The sequence below is a fragment of the Rhinolophus ferrumequinum genome, chromosome 17 (assembly GCF_004115265.2).
Source record: "Rhinolophus ferrumequinum isolate MPI-CBG mRhiFer1 chromosome 17, mRhiFer1_v1.p, whole genome shotgun sequence".
In the NCBI taxonomy this organism is placed as follows: domain Eukaryota; kingdom Metazoa; phylum Chordata; class Mammalia; order Chiroptera; family Rhinolophidae; genus Rhinolophus; species Rhinolophus ferrumequinum.
In genome coordinates this window covers 11,295,446-11,321,039 of record NC_046300.1, presented here as the reverse complement: position 1 = coordinate 11,321,039, position 25,594 = coordinate 11,295,446, and the positions used below count along the sequence as shown (strand labels likewise).

Sequence of the window (25,594 nt, the reverse complement as noted above, 5' to 3'; positions counted from 1 at the left end):
TTTCCTATGCCCCACAGTGTGGCTGATGGATGGTCCAACGGATGGTCCATATTCTGTTCTTGGCGAATGTGTAAGTCTGAGCCAGGTGCACCTCAAGCCCAACATTTTCAAGTCTCAACTCACCTCGTCCTGGGACCCATGACCCACGTCCCCACCCCGCTGCTGCACTCACTGGAAGTCCTCCACAATTCTTCCTGCTCCTCTCCCTGCCACATCCAGTCACTGAGTCCTACATAACTGACCCTCCGTGTTCCCGGCATCTGGCCCTTCCGCTCGAGTCCTACCATCTTAGTGCAAGTTCTTGGTCGTGTGGCAGGTGGATTCCTGCTTCGGCCTCCCATGCTGCCTTTGAGCCATCCCCCACGCCTGACCATGCAACCTTACCAGAATGCACGCTGGCCATGTCCCTCCACAACTTCAAACCCTTTGCTGGTTCTCTACTGCCTTTAAGATAAAAGCTCAAACCCCTGTGGGGCATATAAGGTCCAGCAGGAGCTGCCCAGCTCCACCGTCCCACTGTTCCCTCCTTACACCTGATGGCCCAGGATGCTGGGAGGTACTACACAGTGCTGGTGACAGCGTTCCGAGCACAGGACACTCACAGACGGAAACCTGACAATGAAAGGTAAGGCCCATCGCCGGGGACACTGACGTGGGCCCGCTCGGGCTGCCGGCACCTCCTGCTTCTTTCTCTACTCTCCTTGAGGAAGGCCCTACTCCCCACTGTCAGGCCAAGTTTGGGAAGACTGACTCATTCCTCAGACCGAGGAGTGAGTATCTGAAGCTTGGCCAATCAAAGCATCCTGTACCCTCTGCCACAGCACTGGCTCAGGGATGGGTACAGGGTTTAAGGTAGTCCCAAATTCTGGGGCTTCATCAGAGCTGCTGGGAAAAAGAAGCCCTTCATGGGGGCTGGGTTGGAGGACAGAAGCTGGGCCCACCAGGAGGCCTCATGGAAGAGAGTGGAGCTAAGCCAGGAGAAAGTGGCCCTGAGACCCAGTCCCTAAATTCTGGGCCAGCCTGTCCTAGAGCTAGGCCGCCTCTGGGCTGTCTAGCTACAAGGGCCAATACATTCCCTTTGTTACATCGCCTGGTTGAGTCTGGCTTTTGACACTCTCAGTTCGGCCAGTGAGATGCTGGCTCTGGAGCTGGTACGAGTCTGTCCACCTTTCATCAGCCAGGAGTGCCCCTTCTTTAAGGCCATGAGACCCCAGCACACCTCTGGAGCTGTGACGCTCTCTTTCTCCTTTTACAATGAAAGTTTCAGACCCAACATCTCCAAATCAGCCAGATGGGGCCACCCAAAGTTCATGAAATGGGCTTGGGGTGAGGACCCAGTCAGGTGGTTCAAGCTGGACCGACAGGACGTGTGGAACACGCCCAGAGGTGACCCAAACCCCCAGGGATCTCCTGCCTCTAAGCAGTGCCTCCAAGTCCTTTCAGGGGGTTCATGATCTCTGGGTCCCTCGTGCCCAACTGCCTTCCCTACGGGCAGGCATTACCTCCCAGCCTTCCTGCTTTTCCCTTTCCAGGTTGCGGATCCTCAGCAGGTTTTTCTCCTGGGCCGACAGCTTCCTTGGGTCTGGACAGACAGACCGCTCATCACTGGCTGTTCCCACAGACCGGTTCTGGGTCTGTGCCAACTGTTTCTCAAGCTCTCGAACCTGAGGATGGTAAAAACTCGTTCTACAACCGGTCTGCAGTCAGACTCGACCACCGGGAGGAGCCGCCCCGAGGGGCTATGGGAGGCTCCACTGGACAGAGGACACCACAGTTCCAGATGGACGTGGCATCCCCACAGGAGAGGGACTGGGGGGGGGAAGGCATCTGCGGTGGCACCTGGAGAAAAACAAGGGAAGACATGGGAGAGGGTTAGCGTGGAAAAGAGACACTACCAAGTAAATGAGAAAAATCACCACATCTCTGAGGATCTTGAGGCCGAGAAGCTGACGTGTGCCCCAAGGACCTGGGAGGGTAAAGAGGGAGGGTCTCAGTACAAGGAAGAGCTCTCGAGCAGACAGACCACCCACGATGGGGTGGTCTCCTCAGGACGCCCCGGGTTCCTGGCCGCTTTGCAGGAGATGCCACAAAGGGAGGGAGGATTGCAGGCTGAGAGACCAGCTCCAAGTCTCGCTGGCTGCGGGACTGTGCACAGATTACTTGACATCTCCGAATCTCAGGTCCCTCATCTGTGGGGTACACCCTGGGCCTAAGGGTACACCCTGATAATGTTGCTATGAGCATTCAGTGCCCTGAACTAGTCTGAACCTGGGAATCCCCATGACGCTTCTTGGAGTGACAAATCTTGGGGCCCACTCCAGACCAACAAGTCCGAGCTCCAGGGAAAGGACCTGGGAATCTGCATTTTAAACACGGGCTATGGGTGATTTTTAGGATTAGGCAACTTTGAGAAAACCCAAGATGGCCCAGCAGAGTCCAACACTCAGGCTCAGCAAGAAGCAGGTAGATGTCATCGCACAGAACGATGGCCTTATCACACTGGGGTTGAAGTGGACAGCTCCTAGGGTCCTCCTAACCCTGGTTTCCACGTCGACACAACAGAAATGATGGAACAGAGTTGGGGAAACCTGAGGTGGGGCAAAATTCCCTAGGATCACTGGTAAAAGGCAGCAGTATGGCTGCTCAAGCACATATCAGCGCCCTCGTGTGGCACTGTGTGGTAATTCCTCTATGCATTAAAGAACCGCAGAAAGACTTTTCATCATTTATTTACACAACTTAACAACAGCATTAACCAATGTATTCAGTGTTTATTCTGTCCAGGCACTGTGCTGGGCGCTTTACAAATGTCATTTCATTTAACCCACAACAACCCACGAGAAGAGTACTATGTCCATTTTACAGGCGAGGAGACTGAGGCACAGAGGTGATTTGCCCAGGTTCACATAACTTGTCCATCAGCGACTCAGGCCAGACTCAAACTCAGGTCTCTTGAACCCTAAGGCCACACACTGGTCATTAATTACAGTCTTGGGGGGAACCTTTCCTCCTTCATGTTGGCTTCAAAGATCCCACAGGAGACCCTGAGGATAAAAGCCACCTAGGAGCGGTGATCCTGAAATCCCTGGGGTGAAGGCAAAGTGCTTGGCAAACAGTGGAAGTTACACACCTATTCGTGTGATTCTTGGTTGGAAGGCAAAAAGGAGGGCAGTGACCACAGATGACCTTTGTACAGTATTTCCTCCATGCAAAGCATCGTGTTGAGCATTTTACACATACTGGGGGTGCCAAAAAAATGTATACAAGTGGGCACTTTGGTCAGCGTTGCTCAAGCAGTAGTTCGCCGTACTCAGTAGTGTCTGGACGCTGATGGTAACCACTTTGAGCACCTCTGGTAATTGCAGAAGTCAAACGTGTTCATCTTTTATTTTCGGTATATATTGAGTGTTACAATTTTAATACAGTTTTCCTTTCTTAAAATGTGTACACATTTTTTTGGCCCCTTCTGTATTGACTTGCTCAGACTTCCCCACAACCCTGTCGGGTAGGTACTATAATCACCCACAGTATACAGATAAGGAAACCGAGGCCACACAGTTGGTGAGGAGAGAGCTGGGATTTGAATCTGAGCAGTTGGGCTCTAGAGACCCTGCTCTTAGCCTCCTCCGGGGAGGCTCCAAATATTTAAAACATAAAGAGGGAGACAGGGCTACGTTTTTATTGGGTAATGAAAAGCCTGCAAGCATCTGGACAAAACTGGAAAAAGCCTACGAGTACAATAGTCACGCAAATTTACATGAACTAGGGAAAAAATATGCCTGGAATAAAATAAATCAAAGGCTTTGGCATTTGTTAAGCGCCAGAGCCTGGCACGTGGTAAGTGTTATATAAATGCTTGTTCATTAAATAACAAATTAAAATCAGGCTGGTGGGGCAGAATGCAAAACAACAACCCTGCAAGAGGCCTTTTGGGGGGTTCTGTGTCTCTGCTGTGGGTCAGGATGGGTCTTTCTGGGGCATTTCAAGTCCTGTGTTCAGGGCCAGGAGGGATCTGGTGACTCACTCACCTTGCTCTGCAAAACGAGAATTTGTTGAGCCCGACCCCTCCAGGTCCCCGGTGAGGACAAGAGCTGCTGGACATTCACATCTTCTCCAACCTCGCTGGCCAACACCTGAAAAGGGTGGGACCGTTAGTGCGGCCAGGAGAGAGGCCCCCCCACCAGAACTCCAGAGCTGCTGTCTGTTCAGAAGCTGGGCTGGGTGCGTGGGGCTCCAAGAAGGCCCAGGCTGTGCGTGCACGACCTTCCTGCTGCCTCAGAGGACAGTGAGTTGACCATGTTCCAAGAGACGTTCTCCCTGGGAAAGCAGTAAACCCCTCGTCCCCAGCATGTCTTAGCAATGCCTAGAGTAGACAAGGAACTGCCAACGATGCCCAGAGGGGGCCCCCTGCTCTTGCTATCTCCAGGGATGAATGAACCACAAAGTTGACCAAAACCTATTTTCTGAATTTGTTCACCGGTCATCTAGAACTGAGCTCATCATCCTGGATGGCCACAGGAAGTAGTCTGCCACAGGGCCTCGCCCTCTGTGAAAAGCCATTGACAAGGGGCCATGTCTGAGTGCAGCAAGGAGGAGGGCTTCTGCATATCAACTGGGGATGTTCGGTTCCAGAAGGGCCCGAGTTTGTGGCTGTTGAAGGGAGGTGTGCAGCCCCACCTCAGGGCTTTGAGATGGAAACAACATGCTCAGCTTGTGCCCTGGGTCTCTGTGACGCCTGTCACGGAAACCTGATCCCGCGTACCAAGTCTCTGGAGCTTGTTTCCACAATAGAACACTGTTTTGGAAATCTTGGCTGGTCAGAGTGGTTCCAGCAGGGAAGACAAACGCCAGAGAATTCACTGTGCAAATAAAAGTAACTAATGAACTAGCTGGGCCTGCATCCCAAGTCTGAGTATTTTTCTTTGAAAGGGGCCTTTAATACACAAACAACTGATTCATTTTCTAATATTACGGACAGCAGAGGGCAGGAGGCAGGTCTTGGCAGGCCTCCAAGCCCAAGGTGGCTTATGAAGAAAGGACCCCGGAACTACTATGGTGCACATAGCACAAGGAAGGTTTAAAGGACTCTCCCCGGGAGGACGCCACTGTCCTCCTTGGTCCATGGTGGGGCGGGCACACAAGGACATGTATGCAGGGTCCCTGGGCCACCAGCAACCCCACTCACCAAATGGGTCTGTCTCAAGGGGCTGTGGAAGGAAGTTATTGGATCTGCAGCCTGACCCAGAGCAAGTAGCATGATGCTCACGGGGCCTGAATGGGACCCATTGTCCCTGTCCTGCCGCCTCCCAAGGTCAGCCCCAGCCAGACAAGATGATTCGAAGCCTGGCTCTGAAATACCTTCTGGGCCACGTGGAGCTCCTGCTTCACAGACTGGATCTGGTTACGGAGGTCACTCATCTTCAGGTTCGTGGCCGCCAGCCTGTCCTGCAAGACCTTCACCTCTGGGGTCTCCGGCTGCTTGGGGGAGACAGGAGGGAGAGCAGTTACTTGTTGCCTGAATAGTAATGACAACCACAGCCTCCATTTCTCCAAGCAGGTGCTAGGTGCTGTGTTGAGTGCTCGCTTAGGAAGGAGCACTGCACTTAATCCTCACAGACCCTGTGAGGGACGCACTTTTGTCAGCCCCTTAAAGATGCAAAGCAGAGGCTGGTGGAGGGTAAGGCCCTTTGGCTCGGGGTACCTGGTTGGGAAAGGGGGAGCGTGGATGTGAATCCGGGCCTGACTCTGGGGGCTGAGCCCTTTGCTCCGAGTAGCACAGACACACATGGAGTCAGGTGGTGACCACAGGGGAGGCCTCCACACCTTCCAGACATTCCCTGGGGGTGGACCCTCTCTGCTGTGCTCAGAGGCTGAGGTCACGGCTGATCCATCTTCACTTAGAATAAAGAAGGAACTAGTTCTGTCATAGAAGGTTATCCCCAGCTCGGCAGGAAGGTCATGACCAGCCTAACTTGGGGCCTCCCTCTCCTGGAATCGTCAGTCTGGGCCTTGGGCTCTCTTTCCTGACAATGAGCTCACTCAACAGAAATAGGGACTCTGGTTAATCCTCAAATGCTCCATTCCTGTGGCTTGAAGAACTGCAGCAACCAGGATACTCTGCCTGCTGTAACACGTAGCAATGTCTTTTTTTTTTTTTTAGTTATGTTTGTTTTAAACTATTTGGATGTAAATTTTTCTCAAATGTGCTGCCCATTTCTCTGTCTTCAATAGAAGTTCCTGAGACTCAGAAGTTTGGCATGAAAGGGACTCAAAGCTCAGCCCAGTTGAAATCCCTTCCATAAATGATGAAAATGAGGTCAGAGAGGGGAAGTAACTGGTCCCCAGGCACACGGTTGGTTGGGGTGACAGAAGTGGGGTTAGAATCCTGCTCCTTCCCCCGCACGGGCTGGTTCTCCCAGTTTGAGCTGTTGCTGAGCGGTGGCAACATGGCAGCAGGAACGTTGGCTGGTGGGCTGAGCGTCCATCAGCAATGACGCCGAGACTGTCTGCTCCTGCCCCAGCTGACCAGGTGTGCTGGACTTCTGCAAGCAGGGTGGGGCCTACAGTGGCTTTCTGATCTTTCCTTAGCAGGCGCAAACTAAATCTCCTATGAATGCCAGCGTGAAAGACAGATCCAAGTAACCTGGGTATAGGAAGTCCCATGGACCCCAAAGGCTCTGGGAAGGGCCACCGAAAACCGCGGGTCAGGGAAACTGGACCTGGACACATGGTCCAGAAAGCCTGGACTCGTCTGGTTTCCTCATCTATGGAGTGGGTATAAAATTTCCCTGTCCTGCTTCCTCGCAGCAGCACCGTGAGGCTAAATAAAATAACTAAGGTGAACAGAATTTGCAAAATGGGAACTTACATAAAACCCAAATGCATCTTTTTTTTAACCCATGATTTTGTGTGTCCTTCCCCCGCCTGGCTGCCTGCCATTCCTCTCGTTGCTGTTGGGTACCGTCCTCTCCCCTGCTACTGTGCCACTCTGAAGCTGCCCTGGGATGGGAAGCAACACCCCCTGCCTGTCAGATCTCCAGTGCCATGAGCCCCACTGGTCCGGCCAGTGGGGGGGGTGGGAGCTGTGAGCGCATCGGTCTCCCGCATGCCTGCTGTGACCCTGTTCAGACACTGGGAAGAGCACACAGATGGGACCTGGATCTAGAACTCAGGCTATGACGCCCCTCTCCAAGCCTCATTTCCTCATCTGTAAAATGGGGGTATGTAACACCAGCCTCCGGTTCCCGTGTGTATTGATTGGATAACACAGGTAAGGGAAGCTGTCTGGGGCTGATTCTGACAGAGGGCATTGTGGGGGCGAGGGAGGGACTAGCCTGGCTTGGACGGGCAGCTGGCAAAGGGGGCTGAGGGCCAGATGGTGTTCTGGTCAGGGCTGGGCCCACGTGCAGAAGCAGCCATCACCCCCTCTGCTCCTCCCCTCAGGCAGCTGCGCCAACTCTACCTCCCTGCCATTTCAGAGCTATTTCTGCCCAGACTGAAATTCCACAGGCTTCGTGGGGGGCTTGGGTATGGGCTGTTTTCTTGGAGGGAATAAGCGACACACAGTCCATGGGGGAGCAGACAATGCCAGCGTCACTCACACCACTGCCTCCTGCAGCCCCAGCTGGAGGGAGGGCAGCCCCACTCTGGAGTGAGCTCTGGGGCGCTGGGGCCAGCACGTGGGCTAAGCCTGCAGGCCTTTGGAGTGTGGCTGGGGCCACCTGAACAGCCGGACAGGGCAAACGTCGCCTTTGTTCTCTCTCATCAGAAGACGCCTGGGAAGGCACGGGGCACTGCTGAGCTGGGACTTGGAGCCCATCACCCACACTTCCGTCAGAAAACTGCCAGCCTCCCTGCAGCCACAGCAGGAAGTTGGAGCTCCCACTCCAGGTGCCATTCCAGGCCTCCCTCCATGGGTGACCCCACCCCAGCTGTTTTTGGCTTACGTTCCCCTTTTCCACCTCAGGGGCCCTGGGCTGTAAGCAAACATTATCCAGCTGACACCCAGCTAGCAAACGAAATAGGAGTATTGACGGCTTCCTGGCCTCTGAGCCTTGGCTTGCACTGTTCCAGCTGGAAGGCCCTCTCCCCCTCCCCACTCCCCCCTCCTCCATCAAGGCCCACCTCCAAATCCCTCCCCATCCCACCTCCTAGCTGCATCTGTGAGGGTGTGCTCCCTCTGTGACCTCAGAGCCCGGGCCTCTCTCTGAAGGCCCTGTCCCCCTCCTTCCTTCAGCATGGCCACTCATCTCCTCTCTTGGACTCCCCTGTAGACGGAGGCCTTGTCTGCTTCTCTGTGTCACAGGGCTCAGAAAATCCCGTCGAGCTCAACAGGTGACTGGACAAGCAGTTTCCCATCCAGGACAGCTCCAGTCAGGGACTAGAGGTGCTCCATGCTCTGGATAAACCAGGGGCAGCTAAGCAGTGTCCCTCAGACCCAGGAAAGGCCCTGAACACTCAGTCCAGCCCCTGCTGAGGGCGGAGTCCCTCTATTGCCTCCCCAGCAATGAGACAGGTTTACACAAGACTAGCGTTCAGGAGATATATCCACCCCTGGAACCTGAGGGAACCATCACTGCACACTGAGGGCTGAATTCTCCTTAGGACAGGCAGGCATGACCCAGCTTGAACCTGAGTTGCAGGCAACAGGGGAGGTGGGGCGGGAAAAGGAGCACTGAACTAGGAGTCCTGAGACTGGGACGCCTGGGTCACCCACTGGTCTGGCTTCCCACGGTAAGCCCTGGGGAGGCCTCCGGGGATGTTCTTGAGGCTCTGATGCTAGTTATTGTCTAGCTTGGGCTCCATGCCCCTCCCTGGTAGCCCACTGGGCCAGGCGGCCTCCTTTCATGGAGCTGCAATTCCTGCATCCTGGGTTTCAGCGATTGCTCACCAGCTTGGTAAAACGGAATCTTGGAAACCAGCCCCCATTCCCAATAGTCATTTTTAGTCTGTAGACTTGGAGCTCCACGAAGGGAAGACGTCGCACAACGTGAATTGCCCCCCCAAATGGCAGGGCTCCATTGCGTGGCAGTGAGCTCCGTCCCAGGGGTAAGGTAGAGGCCGGTGTCTCCCCAGTGAGGACGTGGTAAAGGAGATCCTTTATAGCTGGGCTCGGAGCGGGCGGCCACTTGGACCAGGCCTTCCCAGCTGGTCCTGAAATTCTAGGGTTCCAGGGTCCCCAGGACTCCCTGACCTCCCTCCCTGAGGACCGGTCCTCAGAGTTAGACTCTCACTGGCCTCCACTGGGGACATTCCTGGCGTGGCTACGGCTCCCTGGTGGCTGCTCTGCGGAGGCTGCGATGGGGACCCTGGGTCGGCAGCGGGTGGACGTGGGCCCCCAGCACCGGCACCTACACGCCCGTGGACGAGGGGAGGCCAGGCCGCGGCCGCCTCCGTGACTCTCCAGCACAGAAGAGCATTCATACCAAGGCTCTGTCTCCTGTCTGGGCCCTCGGCGGCTTGGCTCCTGCGTCAGTGGCCCCCTTGGTTGGCAGCCTGGCTAGGACCGTCTGCAGCTGAAAAAGCAAACCTCACACTTAATATTTAATTTGCTCAGCAGTTGTGGTGCCTGAGTGAAGCTCTCTGGTGCCACTGGGTGTGTGGTTACCGCTCTCGGTGGCTGCCTTTCTCTCAGCTCACGGGATCACCAGTGGAAGCACGCTCCTTTACGAATTGCTCTGCGACGGGAGAGGGTTTAATGGATGGTCGGCCCCGCTCCCCGGTCGCATAGTAGGGCAGCCCTAGCGTAAATAATAACACCGCAGCCCTGGTCTGCATCCTGGAGTCCTAACGACAGGCTGGGAGGGGAGGGTCAAGGAATTATGGACTTCATGTTACAGACGAGGAGACACTGAGAAACCTGCTACCTGGGCTCAAGGCCTGGTGGCGAAGATCACCACCAGAGACAGACAGCCAGCTAGCTGACCCTTTATTGGTTTCTCCATTGTTCTTCCCACAAACACCACATCCTGTCTGACGAGGCCGGGCATGACCCACCCTCCCACCTCTCTGACCTCGTCTTGTTCCACTGTCGGTCACACTGGTCTCCTTTCAGGCTTTCCTCCCCATGGGGCCTTCGTCCCTGCTGGGCCCTCTGCACAGAGGCCCCACCCCACCTCTCTGAGTCTGGCCCCTTCTCAACCTCCAGGGACCCAGTGTGTGTGCTCCCTCCTCTAAGATGTCCTGGGTGCTGGTCTGTCTCCCAGGAGGGCAGGGACCAGGCCGATTTTGCTCCCCACAATCTCCCCAGGGCTTGGCACAGAGAGCCCGAGATGGTTCTCAAAAAATGTGTCATAGAATAAAGGAGCTCTAATTCCACGCCAGGTACAATGACTGAGGAGGATTAGGGAGAGCACAGAATGAGACCGGAAACCCCGCACCACCTTGTCCTGCGGGACTCGAGAAAGCCTCTTAACCTCTTTGGGCCTCGGCTCCTTCAGGCATAGAAGGAGAAGCTGCGTGGGTTCTCTCTGGTTCATGGATTCCATTCTAGCTCCTAAGGGAGTGTGAACTGCTTGGACTGTGCCCTCGCTCACTGGAGGGGTTTGTGATTAGCTGTGGGAGGGCAGGGAGCAGCAGGAAGACAAACGTGAGACCACCTGGTAGAATGCTCCTGGCTCTAGCTCCCAATGAGCCAAGGATCCCTCTTCATGTATTTAACAAACATTTATCCGGTGCCTATTACATGCTCAGCCCAGTACTAAGTATTCCACGACGTTAAGTCATTTAATCCTCAGAAAACCTGACGGCCGGTGAGTTCTCTCAATACTGCCACGTGACAGACGGAGGAAACTGAGGCACAGGGCATTTATAATTGCCTCAAAGTCACCATGTCAGTCAGGAATGGAGCTGAGATTTGCACGCAGGCAGTCAGGCTCCAGGTCTGTGCCCTAACCACTATGCAAGCCTGCCTCTCCAACACCTGTGCCCCCCCGGGCTTCCTGACACACATTCCCCTCTCAGGATGTGACAAAGACTCAGGAACTCATTGCAGACACTGACCCACAAGCCCTTCAGAAGGACCCAAAGCATCTAAGTGTGGCTCCCTCCCTGGAGGAGTGGCCCAGGGAGAGGGAGTCCCCTCCGGAGGCAGGAATGACCAAGGCCCCTCACTTCCTGCTCCAGCTCCTGGATGTGTTTGCTCTGCTGCTTCACTCTGGTTTTCGCACCCTCGGACTCTGCCATCAGCACCCGGTTCTTTTTGGACAGCTCGACGATTTTGGTGGCAATCGCATCCCCAGCCACACCAGCTGTCCCTAAAAGGAAGGAAAATGGCGTGGTCAGTGAAAAACACAGGCCCACACATCGAATCCATGCCCCAGGACCAACGACACCGGGCTTTGAGAAGCCCAAGCTGCTTGGCATGAACACTCGTGGAGGGGCAGAGGCTCCGGAATCACCACACACCTAGACGCCCCCAAATCCAGCTCCAGCGAGTGGAAATGCAGCCATAAGAGAGGCAGTGTGTTCTCGGTAAATGATAAATAAAATCAGGAAGCAGAGTTTTAATTCTATGGGAGGTAAGCGTACTGTGCCAATTCTTCACGCCGTCCTCGGTCATAGGGTCACACTTCCACACCCTGTGCTCTGTAACTTTGCTGTGCCCTCCAGTGAGAAGGGCATACCCCCTGGACCCCTCTAGGGCTGCCTGACTCTGGGCTCAGCCAATGACTTGTGCTGGTCAATGGGATGTTAGATAAGGTGCAGGTAGAGACTTGACAAGCAGTTTTCGTTTATGCTGTCTCCACAAGAAGAACATACCCAGGCTAGCTGGCTGGTCCCAGGAAGAGGAAGAGAGACACATGGGACAGAGCTGAACCACCCCGGCTAAGCCTGGCCTAGATCAGCGGATCGCCAACTAACCCCCAGACATTTGAGCTACATCAACGCTTATTGCTGAATGCTGCTGAGATCAAACGGTTGTTTCTTACACAGAATTTTCTGATAACACCTAATCATACAAAGGCATGTGTCTATTTAGTAAATATCTATTGTGTTGAACTCTCTGAGTGTTAGGGATTCAATGATGAATAACAGAGACTTACAGTGTTTACATTCTAGCAGGGGAGACAGATAATAAAAACCAAAGACATAAATATGTATTCTAACACCTGGGAGGAATAAGTGCTATGAAATAAACGGAAGCTGGGCGAGGAGATGAGCGGGGTGGGCTGATGCTATTTTAGATGGAGTGGTCAGGAAAGCCTCTCTGAGGAAGTAATGTGTGGACAGACCCGAACGAACGCGATCAGCCATGAAGAAGAGTGTTCTCAACTAGGAAGGGTGGAGGGAATGGCCAGTCCAAAGGCCCAGAGACAGGGAAGTGCTTGGAGTGTCTGAGGAGGAAGGTGGAAGGCAGTGGGCAAAGGCAGGAGGCCATAGAAAGAAGGGGTGGCTGGAGGGGCGTAAATGAGGGAGAATGCGTGGGGTGGGGCCGTGCAGAAGGCGGGCACTGGGAACTGGCTGGGTAGCTGCACTGTCCCTTGCCCTCTCTGGAGGGCAGTTTCCCTGTCTGTGTGCAACAGCAGTTTTGGTCAGATGGTCTGCAAGCTCCCTGGATGCTTCTGACAGTCCGGCAGTGGGTAACTGGCAGACATACCTTCTCAGGACTACATTTTAGACGGGGACGCACCTCAGACTGTGGGCGACAATTGGTGGAAGGTGAGCGAAGCTGCTTGATGGTTTCCAGGCTTGTGCTGCTGGCCTGAGCCAGGCACTGAGCAGGGCAACCGGGAGTAGCTGCCCTTGGTAACCAAACCCTGTCAGCCGGGTGGGATGAGGACACGTGAGGAGAAAGGACTCAGGACATGGGAAGGAAACCAAGTATGAATGGTCCAGTGGTGAGGTCTCCGGGTTTCTTCCTCCCAGAACTCCAAGACAGTAAAAATCGTAGAGCTAGACATCGAAAGACACCTAAGAGAAGCCCTCTCTAGTCCAAAAGGCAGGAAGGACAGCTCAGAGAGAAGGAGAAAAATCCTGTGTTTTTTTTCCTATCCTCTCCCAACCCTGCTTACAGGCAGGCCCCACTCCTGAGCTGTCACCCCATGATAATGGGGGCAACTGTGAATGGACAAGCACAGAAATGCCAAATATCTGAGTAAATACAGACTATTTTTGTCTCCTTAAGGTCTTTAAAATCTATATAACGCTTGAAAGCAAATATGCTAACGTTGTTTGATGGGATTTTTCAATATATAGGACATAATACATATAAAAGCTGCAATTGGGGGGTGGTAAACAGAATTAACTGCGTGGTGATAAAGTTTCTTCGTTTCACTTGAAGGGATAAAATATTAATTCTAAGAAGACTGTGAACAGTTAAGTGTGTATTTTGTAATCATTCAAGTAATCACTAAAAAATAGTACAAAGAGATATAGTTTAAAAAAAAAAAAACACTCAACTATAGCAATTACTGAAAATCCAGCCAAAGGAGAAGCAGCCTATCAGCCACCAGCAGCATGTCACTGTGGCCTGGTTTAAAAACATGAACTGGGCCAGCCAGGCTTTTCTCTTTACAACTTGAAGTTGGAAATCAGAAATGGTGACTTCAGAGTGAGGACTGGATTTAAGAGGAGGGGGATTTAAGGGAGAGCTGGGGCTGGCAATCAGATGAGATGAACAAGTGGGGAGAGAGAGAGACAGAGGGGGGGGGAAGGAGGGAAGATGGAAGGGAGGGAGAGAGAGAGAGACAGAGAGAGAGACAGAGAGAGCAGGCTGGGCAAGAGGGACTAGCCCCAGGTCTCCTGGCGTGGGGAGGCCCTCCTATTCTCACCATGGAGCCAAATCAGCTTCTCTACAGCCTTGCAAAAGGGCAAGCTGCCCCTTCACATCTGAACCCTGAGCCAGGTTAAGCGTGTTTCTGTTCCTCACAACACAGTCTTCTTTTCAGGGTGTTTTTTACACAGAAAAGCCTAAAAAAAAAAAGAAAAACGGAGGGACACACAATAGGCTACCAAAGGCCTTGAGGATGACAAATTCCCTTGCTTTTAAATTCCGCACTGGTCCTCTGGGTGTACCCACCCTTCAAGGCATTTAAGATCAAAGACGGGGAGGGATACTCTGGCAGATGTTGGGTGAGGCCTGTTGCTCTCTGTGGTTGGTGACATTTTATTAGTCAGCCACTTAGGAATTGCTCAATGGGTGTCCATGGAGCAGAAGCTAAGGTCTGCAGGGCCAAGGTCTAGTCATAACCACAGAGCCCACGTCCAGCCCACACCTACAGGGCAAAGGTCAACCTTAAACTCACAAAGCCAAGGTCCCCATCAGATCCATGGGGCCAAGGTCTCCACAAACAGAGCCACGGTCCAGCCCAGACCTGAAGGGCCGAGGTCCACTCTAGACACCGCACGTCCTAGGAAACCCCCTGGGAACAGCTCACTTCCCTGTCTCACCCACCTTTCTGGAGCAGCAAGAGCAAGTGCCGTAGAGTAAATGCCTGAGTCTACTGGGGCTTTTCACATCCACGCTACAACATCGGAGCCAGAACACCAAGATGAAACGGACCTTGCTGGCCCACTGAACGTGCAATGAGCATTACGGAGAACCCCTGTCATGAGTGTCCCCGCTGAGTCACCAGCACTGACTGAACGCCTGCCTGCTGCTCGTGGGCTCCCACTTACTGGTGTGCGGCCCTCCTTGGCCTGCTCTCTTCCTCTGCCCCCTCTCTCATTTCCAGGACTCTGGACAGCTTGACCACATCTGACCTTTGGCACCCTCTCCTGGGTACCTGCCCTGTGGAACTTGCTGTTTGCCCTGCCAGGGAGGCTCCCTGGCAGCTGGGCCTGGACTTCAGGGCACCTGGAGGTTCAGGGCAGGGACTGCCGCAACAATGGGGGAGCTACCTGTGAAGGCAAATCTGTTCTCTTCTATTTCCTTTTTGAGGTGCTTGATTTCAAAGTCCCTTTCCTTCAGCAGCTTATACAATCGCCCGTTCTCATCCACTGTTTCCCTGAGCTGGTCGCGAAGCTGTTCAATCTCATCTTCAAGCATCCTGCAAAGCAAAGGCAGTTATGATTCTTCACAGGGACCAGTGGGCAGGGGTCCGCCCTCCAGGGCCCAGGTTTTTTTGTAGCGACTTGTGCACTAAGTGGGGATAAGAACGGGTCTGGACAAAATAGGAAATAGAAATTAAGGGAAGCTACATGAGCAGATTTTAACACAATGTTATCAAAAACTGAGTGCTTCAGCACACACACACACACACACACACACACACACACACACACACGGGAAAGGTGAAAGACATTTTCCATAACATGGTTTGCTATGGATTCAACAGAGAGACATAAAACCTACACTTAAAGAATTCATATTCCTTTTAAGTATCCATGGAACATGCATAAAAAAATGTATTAACATAAGCTACAAAGGCAACCTTAGACTAAAATTAGAAATCAATACTAAAAATATAGCAAAAATAAATGAAAAACAAAACCCCAAACCCATCATATGTTTGGAATTAAAACAAGAACAACAATAAAGAAAACAAAACAAAGAATATACTAATAAATTATTTATGGGTTAAGAAGAAATCATAATATGTATTATGAAGCATTTAGAACAGATTGAAATGCAGCTAAAGTGATACTTGAAGGAAATGTATAGTCTTTATTGCATATACATATTAGAAGACCAAATAGGAATTGTCTAAGCCTTAAGTTGAGTCTCTGGGATTCAGGTAAGCCTGACAGAACAGGTAGTTGACTTTATATAAGTTATTTGGCAGGCTTTTTTCAGAACACAAGAAACATGTGACTGATGAGCCTGCAATCACTTCTATTGTTACTGCATGGAACAGGCTCCCTAGAGACAGCTGCTCAGGAAGTAAATAAGTTATAGAAGTTACAGGTAACAGTAATTATCAGGTAACAGGTATTATTGTTGTTGTCCTTATGACACCAATGGCTCAAGTCTCCACCAATTAGTTTCTCTGATTTGGGGAAAGGTCATTTGGAAATAGGTCTGGGGTTAATTTTGAGCTAATATTTAAGAGCCATATGAATTTTATCAATTATTGAGAAATCTTTATGTTTTTTCCCCCAATTAGCATTTTTTAGTAGAACATTTTGAAAATTGAGAAACCATACAAAGTAGAATTTGAGAATGGAAAAAATAGATTCTGGATGAAACCAGAAGCAAAGAGCTCTTTGCGATTTCTTTTTTTTTAGTAAATTGACTAGCAGAGTCAATGCGATTTTGTGATTTTCTTTTTTAGTAAATTGTGATTTTTTTTTTTTTAGTAACTTGACTAGCAGAGAATTTTGTATCTATACAGATTCCTGCTTCTAAAAGCAGTATAGATCAACATGCATCTGCATGATGTTGTCAAATTTAGAACAAAATGAGAAGATTCTGGACCCTGTTCAACTTTTTCACCAACTGTACAATAGCAAGGAACCCCCCAAACGCTTTTTTAGGACAGGCAGGTTTATGTGTTATTATGTGTCAGGAAATTGGCACTGGAGAATAATCCCGGATGCGATTTGGAGCAATGATCATCCTTGAACCATTGGAGTCCATCAACCAGCTCCTCAGAAACCCAAACACATTTTCCATCAGAGACTGCATAAGAAAATTCAAGTGAATGTTGTACACCTGAAACTAATATAATATTGTATGTCAATGGTAACCAAAAAAGAAAAAAAGAAAAAAATAAGAAAAGAAAATTCAAGTGAATAAACTAAACTCTGATGAGTATGAAAATTTCAATTTGACTTTAAATGGCTTTTAAATATATTTCATATAAAATGACGTCCCCAGGAATACAGATGGTCCATCAGATGTGAGTCTTCAATGACGACCTGTGTCAACACCTCTGCATCTCACCTTTTGATCGTCTGTCTGCAGTCATTCCTCCCCTACCTCCTTACCTCTCTGCAGTGCTCCCAGGGGAGTTTAGACTTGGCATTACCTTCGCTCAAAGCTGTTTTTCAAGTGTTGCTCCCCGGCTTGGAGAAGGCTGAGGCCATCGTAGCTCTCCAAGGGCTCTGTGTGGTCCTCGACTCTGCTTTTGAGGCTCAGTTCCTTCTCCTTCCGTTTCTCCATCTGCTTCTGTAACCTTTTGTGCTGCATCTCCTGCATGGCCTTGAACTGGAGCCGCAAGGTGTCCTGTGAGCCTTCATCCGCTGCCATCTTGCCCTAGCAGTAGGAAAAGAAACCTGAGCTGAAGCAAATTCCACAAAGCACACATTTCCCAAGAGTGCTCAGCACACAGTCAGCCCTGTCTGTAGTCCCCAACCCTGGGGTTTCCTGCTTAGCTTTGCCCATGTCCATGTGGAAGCTTGGAAGACCCACTGTCACCTCAAAACCACTGAAAGCCAAAGCTGAGCTGAGCATCCTCCCCAGTCCTGACTGTGCCACCAGACTGCAAATGGCATCAGAATACTCCGCCATCACTCGGACTCAAGACTTCACCCCTTCCTGTCCCTAAAACAGTGGCTCTCAACTCTGGCTGAACGTTAGAGCTCCTAAAACACAACAGTGTTTGGACACATCCCTAGACCAATTAAATCCCAACTTCTAGGTATGGGGCTTAGACGTCATTACCTTTTAAACTGAGGTATAATTTACATACAGTAAAGTGCAAAAATCCTGAGTGCATAGGTCAATGAATCTGTGGTGACCCCCAGATCAAGGCGTAGGGTACTTCCTGTCCCTGAGTAGGCTATCTCGTGCACTCTCCCGTTAAGCCACTCCCCCAAGGTAACCACTATTCTGACTTCTGCCATTGAAGATGAGTTTTGTCTATTTCCTTTTTAATCAGCTCCATTGAAGTATGATTTGCACACAATAAAATACACTGATCTTTGTATCCAAATGAGTTTTGACACTATACAAGGGGTGCCAAAAAAATGTATACAAGTGGACACTTTGCTCAAGCAGTAGTTCACCGTTAGAAGTGTCTGGACGCTGATGGTAACCACTCTGAGCACCTATTGTAATTGCAGAAGTCAAACCTGACTTCTATTCATCTTTTGCTATCAGTATATACTGAGTATTACAATTTTAATAGTTTTCCTTTCTTAAAATGTGTATACATTTTTTTGGCACCTTCTCTGTATACATCTATGTAAACTACCACTACCATCATGATTTCTATCACACCAAAAGCTGCTTTGCATCTTTTTGCAATCCATCTCCCTGCCAGTCCCAGGTCTCTGCAGTTTTGCCTTTTCTAGAATTTCATATAACTGGAATCATACAGTATGTAGGCTTTTTTTTTTTTTTTGCTTAGTTCTACCTTTTAGAGATTCATCCATGTTGTTACGTGCATCACTAGTTCATTCTTTTTTATTGCTGGTTAGTATTTCATTTTTTATTGCTGGTTAGTATTTCATTGTTAGTATTTCAAAGCTTTACCACAGTTTGTTCATACATTCACCTGTTATTGGACATCTGAGCTGTTTCCATTTTTGGCTGTTACGAATAAAACTGTTATGAATATATAACAAAGTCTTTGTGTGAACATATACTTTTATTTCTCTTGGGTAAATACCTAGAAGTAAAAATGCTGGATTACATGGTAAATTTATGTTAGCTTTGTAAGAAACTGCTTAATTGTTCACCAGAGTGGCGGTACCACTTACGTTCCCACCACAGCGCGTCAGCGTTCCGGTTGCTTCACATCCAACACTTAGTATGGTCAGTCTGAATGTCAGTCTTTCAGATGGGTATGTAGTGGTATCTCCATGTGGCTTTAATTTGCGTTTTCCTGATGACAAATTATATTGAGCATCTTCTCATGTGCTTCCCGGACATTTGCGTATCTTCTTTTGTGACACGTCTAGTTACGTGTTTTTTGCCCATTTAAAGAATTGTGTTGTCTTCTTATTGAGCTCCTTATACATTCTGGATATTTGTCAAGTTTTGAACTTCACATAAATAGAATAATAGCACGAACACGCGAGTTTTTAAACCCTCCCCACATGCTTTTACAGTGTAGCCAGTGTTAAGCATCCAGGACTTAAACCAAACTCAAGTCACGTTATCCACCCACCACCTAATTAAACATAAATCTTGTGATTCATAAATGTTGTTGATTCATAAATGATTCATAAATGTTGATTCATAAATGTTGTTGATTCATAAATGTCTTCAAATCTGTGCCCATATTTCCATTCTCACTGATACCACTCTTACTATCACGCTCATGGCCACCGCAGGGCATTTGCCCCAGCTGTTCCCTCTCCTTGCAATGCTCTTCCCCCAGAAACATTGAGTCCAACGTACTTTTCTTCCACCTTGCTCACTTCTCTCAAGGGTCACCTTATCAGAGAGGACTTCCTCACCATCTCATTGGAGGAAGCATCCCTGCCCTCCCACCCCATGCCCCTTACCTTGTTTTATCTTTCTCCATTGCATTTAGCTTCACCTGACACATTATATATTTATTTGCTTGTTGATTGTTTCTCTCCCTCCCTGGCAGCCCCATAATGGCAGGCATCGTGTGATGTTCCTGCTGCATCTTCAGTGCCTAGACCAGGGCCTGGTGTGTAGTGGGCATGAAATGAATATTTGGTGAAGGCATGACAGATGGTTCTGTCCCCAGGACTGCTCGAACAGGCTCCGACTGCCCTCGCTGCCTCTCTCCGTCTTCCCACTTTCCTTGCAGTCTAGCCTGCGTTCACTGACGGACAACTTTCTTTGGAGCACAGCTCTGAGCCTGACATGTCCCTGCGCCAAAAGCTTCAGGAGATGCCCAATACCCGCCAAGCTAAGCCCAAAGGCATCAAAGGTGTTGGGGGATTTCGCCTCAGTCTCTCCTTCCAGCCTGTCTTCCCTCTCACAATGCCATGTTCTAGTGTCACCCTTCTCCTACACCTCGCAGAGAAAGTCTCGTTTGCCAATTTTATAACAGTGAGTCCAATGTACTTTTTCCGTAAATACTTTAGGCTTTGTGGACCATAGGGTTTCTGTTGCAACTATTGTACTCTGCCATAGTAGCAGAAAGAAGCCACAGACAAGGTAAAACGAGTGGGTGTTGCTGTGGTCCAATAAAACTGTATTACAAAAACAGGGAGTGAGCTGGATTTCGACTGTGGGCCTTTGTTGGCCAACACGATATAGAGGAATTGCACCGGAAAAGCCATCTAGAGATTGAAGAAAACCCTATTGAGCCTATTATTTGAAAATGTAACTAACGGAGTTTAAAAAACTAAATGTATCCCGTGATTCCCTATTTTTGCAGATTATAAGAAGGGACGATCATATACTTCATTTTCCAAATTGGGTCACCGTGGCGAGGGAAAGGGGAGCTATTAAGAATCGCTCTGAGTCAGGAGAGCAGCTTGAAGGCTGTGACCAGCATGCAAAGCAGCGTTTCCCACCCCTCTGCACCCTGGAACCATCTCAGGAGCTTAAAGATACTGAGGCCACTTGGTATCTTTCTCAAACCAGATCTAAGTGGGCCCTGCCTCTGCAAGACCCTGCCGGGGCTCACAGAGCCTGGCTAAGGGCTGCATCCATCCCACAGACATTTTTGTTTGACTCTCACAGAATGCTATGTTAGGATTTGAATTTGTTGGCAACACTCAAAGATCTGCAGATGTCAATGAAATCCAGATTTCCATCTTCTTTTATAAAAGTTCACAGATTTGGCAATGCCGGGCCTATCGTCCCACATGGAAAGCAGCTGCTGGGCAAAGGGAGTTCCCTCTGGGCAGGGGGTGTTCTTTCCACTCAGCTAGGGGCCCTATCACTCTCAGATGGTGCGGCTGGCACATCAGCTGCCTGTTATCACTGCAGTAAATGCTGTTCTCTCTTACACTTACTGGATTCACTTCCTTTTATTTCCCACTAGCCCCTGCAGATGTGAGGTTTTGTGACCCGTTAGGGCTCAAGCCTAGAGACATCTCAGAGGTTTGCTTCAGCCACTCTACTTGCCTGGGATGCTTTCCTCCCCAGGCCTCCCGCTGCCACCCTTCTCCTTCCTACGAACTCCCGTTTAGCCTTTAGGATTCCCCTGGAGGTACTCTGTGAACGCCTAGAATCCCTCAGGCATCCCTTGATCACTAAACTTACCTGAATGTATGACAATTATCTACAACTTTATTCTTATTCCTTTTACTAAGAGGCCTCTTAAGGGCAAGGGTCTTACGTCTTATTCACTTTTTAATTCTCAGCATCTGGCCCAGAATCGGCCTTCAATTAATATTTGCAGAATTGTCATTGAATGAATGTAGCAAGTGCTCAAAGAGGAGAAAAAGAATAAATGAATAAGTAAATGAATAAACACAGTAACTTCTTTTTCCTTTTCTATTCCCAGCATGCTCTTGGAGTCACTGGGAAACAGGTACTTCTTGGATATACACTGTTTCCTGGGCAAATTACTGTCTGTGCTTCAGCTTCCTCATCTGTAAAATGAGATTATAATCATTATATACTTCACAGGGTGGTTGTGAGGATTAAATGAGACAAAGAATGGAAAGTGTCTAATACAGTGCCTGGCATATAAGCACTCCTGACAGTTTTGCTATTATCTTTCTCATCATATGAAATGGGTATCCTTGGCCCAAATAACCTCTAGGAGCCAGACAGCATGCGTGCACTGACAGGACACCTGCCAGTTCCACCCCAGCCCCTAGGGCTCATGCAGTCAGTGGAGATTTGGATTTCATTGGTCTGGGCTGCGGCCTGGGCATCTGTCTATTATGAAAGCTTCCCAAGTGAGTCTCATATTGAGCCAGAACTGAGAATGAGGGGTGGTAATTGCGCTGAGAGACTGGCTGGGGAGACCTGCAAGAGAGGCACGCCCCTCAGTCAGCCTGAAGCTGAGCACAGAAGAAACTGGCCAGCAATGAGCAATTGGAAATTGAAATTTAAAATGCAATGCCATTTATATTCGCACACACAAAAAACGGAACTACTTAGGTATATATCTAACAACATATGTACAAGATCTATATGTGGAAAACTATAAAACTATGACAAAAGAAGTCAAAGAATAATTAATAGATATTCAAGTTCATGGATAGGAAGACTGAATATTGTTAACATGTCAGTTCTTCCCAACTTGATCTACAGATTCAGTGCAATAGCAATAAAAAAAACCCCAAGTTACTTTGTGGATATCGACAACTTGATTCTAAAGTTTACATCAAGAGGCAAAAGACCCAGAGTGGCCAATGCAATATTGAAGGAGAACAAAGTTGCAAGATTGATGCTATTGAATTTTAAGACTTACTATAATGCTATAGTAATCAAGACAGTGTTGTGTTTGTGAAAGAATAGACAAATAGATTAAGAGAACAGAATAAAGAGCCCATAAATAGACCCACACAAAGAGAGTTGGCTGATCTTTCACAAAGAATCAAAAGCAATCCGATGAAGAAAGAACAGTCTTTTCAACAAATGGTGCTGGAAAAACTGGACATCTATATACAAAAAAGTGAATCTAGACACAGACCTTATATCCTTCACAAGAAATAACTCAAAATGGATCATAAGCCTGTCTAAAATGCAAAACTATAAAACTTCTGGAAAATAATATAGGAGAAAATTTAGATGATCTTGGCTTTGGCAATGAGTTTTTAGATATAGTAGGAAAAGAATGATCCATGAAAGAAAAAAGTTGACAAGTTGGATTTCATTACAATTAAAAAGTGCTGCTCTGCAAAAGACACTGTTAAGAGAATGAAAAGACAAGCCCCAGACTGGAGGAAAATCTGTAAAACACGTATCTGATAAAGGATTGTATTCAAATTACACAAAAAAACTCTTAAAACTTGACAATATGAAAACAACCCAATTAAAAAGTGAGCAAAAGATCTAAACACACACCTCACCAAAGAAGATATACAGATGGCAGATAATCATATGAGAATTTCAAAATCATATGTCATTAGAAATCGCAAATAAAGCAACCATGAAATGCTCCTACATACCTATCAGACTGGCTAAAATCCAAAACACTGACAACACCAAATGTTGGCAATGAAGCACAGGAACTCTCATTCATTAATGGTGGGAATACAAAATGGTACAGCCATTTTGGAAGAGTTTGGATATTTCTTTCAAAGCTAAACATAGTCTTAGCACATGATTCAGCAATCATATTTACCCAAATGAGTTGAAAACTTATGCCTAGACAAAAACCTGTGAGCAAATGTTTATAGCAGCTTTATTCATAATTACCAAAAATGAGAAGCAATCACGATGTCCCTCAGCAGGTGACTAAACAAACATACAAGGGAATATTAATCATTGATGAAAAGAAATGAGCTCCAAGCCACAACAAAACATAAAGGAAACTTAAATGCATATTGTTAAGTGAAGAAGCCAGTCTGAAACGGCTGCTATATGCTGTATGATTCCAACTATATGACATTCTAGAAAAGGCAAAACTACAGAGATATTTTTTAAAAATCAGTAGTTGCAGGAGTTGGGGAGACAGAAGAGGGGATGAACAGTGGGGCACAGGGGTTTTTCGGGCAGTGAAACTATTCTGTATGATACTTTAATGGTGGATACATGAAATTATGCATTTGGCAAAACCCATAGGATTGTACAATACAAAAAGTGAACCCTAATGTAAACTATAGACTTATAAAGTTAATAACAACATATAGGATTATCAGTGGCAACAAATGTACCACACCAATGCAAGATGTTAATAAAGGGGGTGTGGGGGGAGGACTATGTGGGGACTGTACTTTCTGTTTAGTGTTTCTGTAAATCTAAAACTGCTTTAAGAAATAAACAGTTTTTTGTTTTTTTTTTTAAGTTAAGATTGAGGCTAAGGCTGCATGGAAGGAACTCTCGCTCAGGAAGGACTTAGAGCCATGCCACCACTTCCTGTGGTGAAACGAAGATTCCAGAGGCAGTTGAGTGCACAGGGCACAGGGACCACTGAGAAAGGGCTGAGGCCCCATCCAGGCCTGAGCTTCCCTTGGGATTCCCAGCAACCACCTGGGGTCCTGGAGGTGGAGAGGACAGGCCCAGAGAAGCCTAGCTGGGTGCCCAGTGCACTGCAGGACAAGGCTCACCGACTGTCTGCCTGGCCAGCATCAATGTCGGGTTGGGTTTGGGTTGGGGATGGGATGAAGATGACTGGTTCGCCGGGCAGGAGTCCCGCTCTGAGGGGAACTCTCTCGTCCGTGTCCCTGGTCCTGTGGAGCTGGCCCTGGGGCGGGAGGATGGGGGCAGTAGATGGCACCAGGTGGCGTAGTTCCCACTCCACCCTTCAGTGTGGTGCGAGAGGGCTCGGTAGCAGAGACCAGAAGAGGGCGAACCTGAGTTGGACTTCTGACTGCCACGTACCAACTACAGCACTTTGAGCAGGTGACCCACGCTTTGCGCCTCACTAACCCCGCGGACAATATGAGTCTGCCCGGAGAGGGGAGGGGGCTGTGCGTGAAGATTCACAGAACGAAAGCAGGCGAGTCCGCGCTCTGCGCCCGGCGCGCAGTGAGCATCCAGCAGGTGGCAGCGCGCTCCGGGGAGCGTGTGCGCCCCGGCTCCGGCTCCGGTCCAGGCCCCCCGCTCCCCCCGGCGGCTGCGGGCACCCCGGCTCCAGCCCGCGCCCTTCCGCACTTCCCCGCACTTACAGCGGTCACTCGGCTCCTGCTTTCTGGGGCCGCGGCAGCTCTGTCACTTCTTTCGGACGCCTTCTCGCGCTGCCCCGGCAACTGTCACCAAGGAAACCAGCAATGCCACTCGCGACTCATCACGAGTCTACGGAGGCCGAGAGGGTGCCGAGAGTCCTGAAAGTGACAGAGGCTCAGGTGGTCCAGGATGCGGCGGTGGGCTGGAAAGGGGTCCCCTGTGCCTGAGAATTTAAAGCTGGTCCAGTGGTCCACTTCTGGAACATATGTTTTAAAAGTTCTGTGGACCAAACGTTCTGCACAGAGAGACACATTCCGCAGGCTTGCAGAATGATCCCACCACGAAAATAAACGTAGCCATTCAGAATGTTTTTGAAAAATGTAAAAATCATTGTGGGAGAAGGTCATGTGATGGTAAGTGAAAAAAGCAGGAGACAAAATAGTAATTGCTAAATAAATAAAGTTGTGTGTTTTAAAACTAGGCACAGAAACAAGACTGGGAGTGATACATAGAAATATTAAAAGTTATTATATTGGGGTGCTGGAATTGCAGTGCTGTGTTTGTATTTTTGCATTTTAGAGGATTTTAAATATAATGAACATGGTTTATTTTCATAGTGGAAAACACCTGTTTTTTTTTTTTTTTTTAAAGGCACTCTCCAGTTTTAGTCACTACTGTATTCAGGGTTATATGGAGGTGGGAGACAAATTTCTAGGAAAGGAGATCCAAGGAAGTGTTTCCTGTATTTATCTAGGCCTTTATAATTTGAAAAGCTTCACATATCCCATAGTTGTTTTTCTTTCTCTTTTTCCTCATGAGGCATTCGCCCACAGACACGCACGAAGATGTGGCACCACACACTTTGTAGAACTCTAGTACAATATCACCACCAGAATACTGATGTTGACACAATTCACCGATCATATTCACATTCCCCTCGTTTTGCTTGTATTCACTTCAGTGTGTGTATTTAATTCTATACAATTTTATCACATGTTTAATTTGACCACCATAGTCAAGACACTAAACACTGAAATCACAAGGATCTCCCTT

The 25,594-nt window shown here is 48.9% G+C and overlaps 1 protein-coding gene across 7 annotated transcripts in view; it reads right to left on the bottom strand.

The window, feature by feature from the left end:
• CCDC13 (coiled-coil domain containing 13) overlaps positions 1-24,801 on the bottom strand; it is a 51,192-nt gene extending 26,391 nt beyond the window's left edge. For 3 of the 7 annotated variants that reach the window (XR_004425438.1, XR_004425439.1, XM_033131992.1), the window contains exons 1-8: positions 24,544-24,799; positions 16,911-17,137; positions 14,842-14,990; positions 11,113-11,255; positions 9,426-9,515; positions 5,359-5,478; positions 4,029-4,133; positions 1,503-1,664 (exon numbers count right to left, since the gene is read on the bottom strand). Coding sequence is in view for 5 of the 7 variants with exons in the window: in XM_033131992.1 (XP_032987883.1) it covers positions 1,503-1,664; positions 4,029-4,133; positions 5,359-5,478; positions 9,426-9,515; positions 11,113-11,255; positions 14,842-14,990; positions 16,911-17,131 (990 nt within the window). In the remaining 2 variants the exon portion in view is untranslated. Of the gene's footprint in view, positions 1-1,502; positions 1,665-4,028; positions 4,134-5,358; positions 5,479-9,425; positions 9,516-11,112; positions 11,256-14,841; positions 14,991-16,910; positions 17,138-24,543 lie in introns of all 7 variants that reach the window. The other 4 variants (XM_033131996.1, XM_033131994.1, XM_033131995.1 and 1 more) reach the window with 4 other exon arrangements.
• Positions 24,802-25,594: the final 793 nt, after the last annotated feature.